At 34.4% G+C, this 6,000-nt stretch overlaps 1 protein-coding gene across 1 annotated transcript in view; it reads right to left on the bottom strand.

The window, feature by feature from the left end:
* Positions 1-4,043: 4,043 nt before the first annotated feature.
* Positions 4,044-6,000, bottom strand: part of REDIC1 (regulator of DNA class I crossover intermediates 1) — a gene marked incomplete at its 3' end in the record, with an annotated part of 71,327 nt that continues 69,370 nt past the window's right edge. Inside the window, 2 exon segments of the mRNA XM_079714149.1 lie at positions 4,044-4,447; positions 4,450-4,495. Of these exon segments, the coding sequence (XP_079570275.1) occupies positions 4,044-4,447; positions 4,450-4,495 (450 nt within the window).

The following is a 6,000-nucleotide window of genomic DNA, read 5'->3' as shown; positions in this document are numbered from 1 at the left end:
AAAATTCTTAGCCATTATCTCTTCAAAATCCTATTTCTCTCCTCTGCTATTGATACTTCAATTAAACATATGTTGGAGTTTCTCATTATATCTTTGTTACTGTTTAACTCTCTTTCATATTTTCTATTTCTTTTTCTCTCCTGCATCTGGATAATTATGATGAATATTTCATTTCACTAATTCTCTCTTCACTTGTGTCTATAGGCTTCTAGTCCCATTTACTGAGTTTTCAGCAGGTGGCAGAAATAGAAAACTGGTACAAGAGAATTGTAAAACCAGAAAATTATTGTTAACATTTGAGTGACACCAATAAAGACGATTCATTCAGCTATTTGTCATGGTCCCTAACTTGTCAGTATGGATTACCTCAGAAGCAAATCATAAGCCAAAAATTTAAGTGCATGTAGTATGTTTGGGGTGTGATCTCAAGAAACACTGGTATGGAATTGAAGAAGCGAGACAGGAAAAGAAGGAACAAAGGTCTTACTATCAAGCAAGTTACCATTGAAAGCAACTGAAGCATAATACTTCTGAGGAACTCTGGAAGAATAGTGTTTCTCCAACTTTAGAATGTATAAACATCACCTATTTAAGCACAGATTCTTTGGCCCCACTCCAAGAGATTTTGATACAGTAATTTTGGAGTGGATTCTAAGAATTTGCATTTCTAACCAACTCTCAAGCAATGGTGATGTTATTGTTACAAGTCAGTGGATCACACTTTAAGCAGTGGTGTAGAACACACTTCTGAGGACATTATCCTCCTCAAGAGGCAAGAGAACTGGGGTGTTTATTCACCATCTACCATCAGTCATTGCTCTAAAAAGACTGCTTTCAGACAGTATTAATACCCTGGTACTTCCTGCCTGCCTGCACATAGGCCATACAGGTATCTGCTGCCAGGGGAACCCCCTCAGGGAATGAGTCAAATGTGCTGGCAATTGGAAATCAGGTTGGCATGTACTGAAATGGAAAGTGCCAAGGTAATGTGAACAGAGTACTGACATTTGCCATACTGCCATATATGGTGTCATGGGGAAAATAAACATTAAACAAGAAATTACACAAATAACTTACAATTATGATGTGCTGTAAATTACATGAGACTACCCCTAAATATAGGTTCATATTATTTCAGGTGGCAACTTTTCACAAACTGTTAAACACAAACTCCAGATTGATATTATATACAATAGCCATTACTGGATGTACAGTATTTTATTTGAAGTCACTGTGATTGACAGTTTATACTGCAAATGTGTGCAGAATCATTAAGTTTTCCATTTTGTTTCATTTGGATAAAACTTAGCTAGGATTACTTTGTTCTATAAACCTTAAATTGCAAATATGGAAGAAGGCTATGTTTACCTCAGTTATTTTATTTTATTTTTTTTTGCGGTACGCGGGCCTCTCACTGTTGTGGCCTCTCCCACTGTGCAGCACAGGCTCCGGATGCGCAGGCTCAGCGGCCATGGCTCACGGGCCCAGCCGCTCCATGGCATGTGGGATCCTCCTGGACCGAGGCACAAACCCGTGTCCCCCTCATCGGCAGGTGGACTCCCAACCACTGCAACACCAGGGAAGGCCCTCAGTTAATTTTTTTCATTAAATTGTTTCACCAAGAGAAACTCTAAACTAGTATTTTGAGAAGTATGTTATAATCTATTCTGTTATATAAGATATGTCCTCTTTATTTTGTAAATCTTACTCACTTTCCTATCCAAATATATTTATTTCCCTAAAGAGTTAGCAACTACAATGTTAGGGAACAGTCCATAAAAATTCAGGGGTTCCAAGAGCACCTTCAGATTTGATAATTTGTTGGAAGGACTCAGAACTCACTGAAAGCTGTTATATTCACAGTTAATAGTTTATTACAAGGAAAGGAGACATTAAAATCAGCCCAGGTAAGAGGCACTTAGTACAGAGTCTAAGAAAGTAATACAGAGCTTCCAGTCTTCTACAAGTCATGGACAGTGTTATTTTCCTGGTATCAATGTGTGACAACACACAGTACTGCCAACCAGGGAAGCTCACCTGAGCCTTGGTGTCCAGAGCCTTTACTCTGGCTCTATCACATTGGCATGACTGACAGCCCATATGGCTGATTTCAGTTTCTAGCCCCTTAGGAAGTTGAGCTGATATTGCTTGGCCCAAAGTCCCATCCTAAATCACACTGTTAACTATCTGGCTTGGCCCAAGGTCCCAAGGCAAACAAAGACACTTCTATCAGCCATGACACTCCAAGAGCTTAGAGATTACCTCACAAAAGCCAAGGGTAAAAAACCAGATCTCTTTTGGGGCAAGTTTAAATTCTTTACTACACTGAACCTTACCCTGCTATCATTGTGTGCAGTCATTACACTAAATAGCCCCTATATTTTTCTTTACCTTACTAATCTTAACTGCCACATTATGATATGATAAAAATGTAACTAGGTGTGAACTTCTGTAATGAATGTGCTTTTAATAACTGCTAGACTTTGATTTGTATTTGGGGAAAAAAATCAGTTTACATGATATTTGAAACAACCCAAGATTCAAAGCTCAATCATATTCTAGTATCACCAGTATCATCTTCTTTTCCATATATAGGTCTTCATTACTACAATATGTCATATTTTACAAAACAATGCTCAGGATAATCAATCCACTATGGAATACTTTTTTTTTTTTTTGCGGTATGCGGGCCTCTCTCTGTTGTGGCCTCTCCCGTTGTGGAGCACAGGCTCCGGACGCGCAGGCTCAGTGGCCATGGCTCACGGGCCCAGCTGCTCCGCGGCACGTGGGATCTTCCCGGACCGGGGCACGAACCCATGTCCCTTGCATTGGCAGGCGGACTCTCAACAACTGTGCCACCAGGGAAGCCCTGGAATACTTTTTATTGAATATCAGGATGAAAATTTGGCCTTTTGAAAAACTATCAGTGTACATCAGATAATTATATTACCCTTTCATGAGATGATTACCCTACTTTAAGAAAATTATTTTAGAGTTCATTGTGCTCTCTCTGAGGCAGCAAAGAGAGCTTCCTGAAACTAGCTAAAAACCTAAAGATTGCTACTGTTTAAATATTAGCTATTGGTATTTCTAAATTGTTATGTTTCAGATCACCTCTGTAAAACAAACTATTGAGTGATATGTGTACATGTAAAAATGCAGCATCTAATCATCCTTTAACAGAAAGTCCTAACAATTTTATTTTTGTTACAGTTAGATATCAGAATGCCCCCTGCTGGTCACTTTGTAATATACCCATACAAATGTCCATTTTCTAAAATGACTAGTGTGAACATTTAAAATCTTGACAGAAAAAAATAAGTGTTATGTTGGAAACAAAGACTATATTTTACAAATGAGAAATTCTGATGCATTATTTATGAAAATATTATGTAATATTAAAATTAGTAAACAAATTATTTTCCAATGTTGATCAATTCTTTTACAAAAGCATTAAAACATTTTTTTAATCTTGAAGAGAAAAAACATTCCTCTGAATTAATATAATAAGCACCAACAAAAAGTGTTCTCCAAATTAGAAAAAAATACTTTATCTAAAAATTAATGCCAGAATTTTTAATGATGGTATAATAGTTAAGTAGCTAAGAAAATTCTTATAATTAAGTTATAAAACATATTTAGTATTATTTGGTATTATTTTCTGTCTTAAGCTCTTGGGCGAGAACATTTTTGCCAAAAGATGAAATAGCACTAAATTTTAACATAAATGCAACAAAGAAGTAATTAAACATATTTTTAATCCATAAACAGCAGCATATCATAATGTAATGAATAATCACCATAAGAATGATAGACAGTAAATTTACATATATATTATTTTCTAAAAAACTTTGACATACTAAAGCTATTAAAAATACCTATGGGAAATTAAAGCATAAATTAATATTATTAAATTTAAAAATATATCTTCTGAATACTTCCACTTAGTTGCTTAGCTACAAAAATATTTTCATTCTTTATTATGTTTATAAAATTCTAAACATTAAACCAAATGCAAAATCTCAGGCTGAGGCTTTAGAATATTAGTTGTTTTTAAGGATTTCCTGCCCTCCAGTGGTATCTGCCTTAATATTTTCATTGCCTCTTTCAACATTACAAGAAGCCACATCTTTTCTACATTTACATTTTGAAATTATATCACATTGTATGGCAGCATCTAATTTTTCTTCCATTACAGGTTCACTCTCCGTTTGTATCCATGCATCACACCTTGCAACCTGTAGAATGCAGTTATTATTGGTTATGTTTTGCAATATATGTGCTGAATTACACTGAGACTGTGGAAACTGATCTATATTACTATTCATTGAGAACTGGTTAAAATCCTCATTTTGTTTATGAAATTTGGCATTGTTTTTAATAATCCTATCACATGGAAGTTTCTCCATGCTTTCTAAACAAAAATTATTAGTTGTTTCTTTGGTTTGATGGATCTCCTATTTGAACCTTCAATTTGATCTTCATCTTCAGATGGCTAAAACAAATTTAGTAATTTTGCTGTTAATGATGCTTAAATTTAAAAAAAATCATTTAATCACTTCAAAGCAGACATTCTTAAAAGTCACATTATAGAAAATTTCAAAAAAAGAAGAGACTTTGGCAGGTGGCAAATCAACCTAGATTTTTAATTTTTTTTAATCAAGGTTATGGATTTTAAAATAGCATGAAACAATAATAATAATCCTTATATTAAAGATGCAAAAGCACAAAAAAGAGAAGATTTTTGTCAATTATTAGTCTTCATACTCATAGGTGACATCACCCTACTACCTTTTCACAGAAAGGAAATGAAATACAACATATACTCTTCAACTACTTAAAAAGAGTGAAGTAGAAGTATAACTTTGAAAGAAAAAGCTAACACATACAGTTTGTTTTAATATTCACTCATTGAGTCATTAAGTCAAAAATATCTATATTGTATCTTTCACGGGCTCAGTCTCAAAAAAGACTCATTAAGAATGGTATCAGCTAACAGGAAATCAAATAGACAAAAGAAAGGTTAAACAGCAATAAATATCAAAACTGTTATATAAAAAATCAAATTTTAAGAACTTTTAATAGGTCTAGATTTCAATTTAGTAGTTTGAATTTTTCAACTTCAAGAAAAATTTATCTTTTAATTACTGAACTAACCAAAATACTGTTTTAATAAAAATCTTATATGAAAGTATTGATGAATAGCTAAAAATAAAAAGCAAAGTTAACATTAAAAAAACCTAAAATGAGATATAGGCCTCAGCTGACTGGCATTAAAATAGGAAAAGTAAGCCCAAGAAACAGCATTAAAACTGGCAGGGCATAAATTAGAGAAAATAGGATCAGTACATTTATTTATTCAAGAAATAAATACTCAGCACCTGCAATGTGAGTGAAGCAGACATATTTGCTGCTCTCTACAGCACACACTCTTATGGGTGGAAATGACGTTAATCAAATAATTACACACAAGCATATGTAATTACAAGTTGAAAAAAGCATTATGAAGAGCAAGCATGAAGCACTTCAAGAGCATAACTAAGGGGCCTAATTTAGATTGAAAAGCCAAGGAGGGGCTTTCAAAAGAAGTGACATATTTAAGCTGTGACCTAAAGGATGAATAACAGTAAGGTAAGAAACAGAATATATAAATGTGCTGAAGCAGAAAAGAGACTTAATAAGCTAAGGAAGTGGAATGTCAGTATGTGTGAAGTGTGGTGAGAGAGGAATACTAGAAGTTGGAGATGTAGCCAGGGGCTAGATCACACATGGCCTGTCACTACTGAAAGCAGTTTAGATTCTAAAGTAAAACAGGAATCCATTGAATAAACATAGAAGTAACATCATTCAGTTTAAGTCTTCAAAAGCCCATGATGACTGTTAACTAGAGAAAAAGTGGGGCAAGAGTGGAAGTAGAGAGATCTCTTGGGCAACAACCATAATAGTTCAAGAACAAGATGATGGTACCTTAGATTAGGGTACTGACACCTAGTACCCTAG

The sequence above is a fragment of the Hyperoodon ampullatus genome (assembly GCF_949752795.1).
Source record: "Hyperoodon ampullatus genome assembly, chromosome: 11".
NCBI classification, from domain to species: domain Eukaryota; kingdom Metazoa; phylum Chordata; class Mammalia; order Artiodactyla; family Ziphiidae; genus Hyperoodon; species Hyperoodon ampullatus.
Note: the sequence above shows the minus strand (reverse complement) of the source record. Positions and strands in the feature narration are given on the sequence as shown.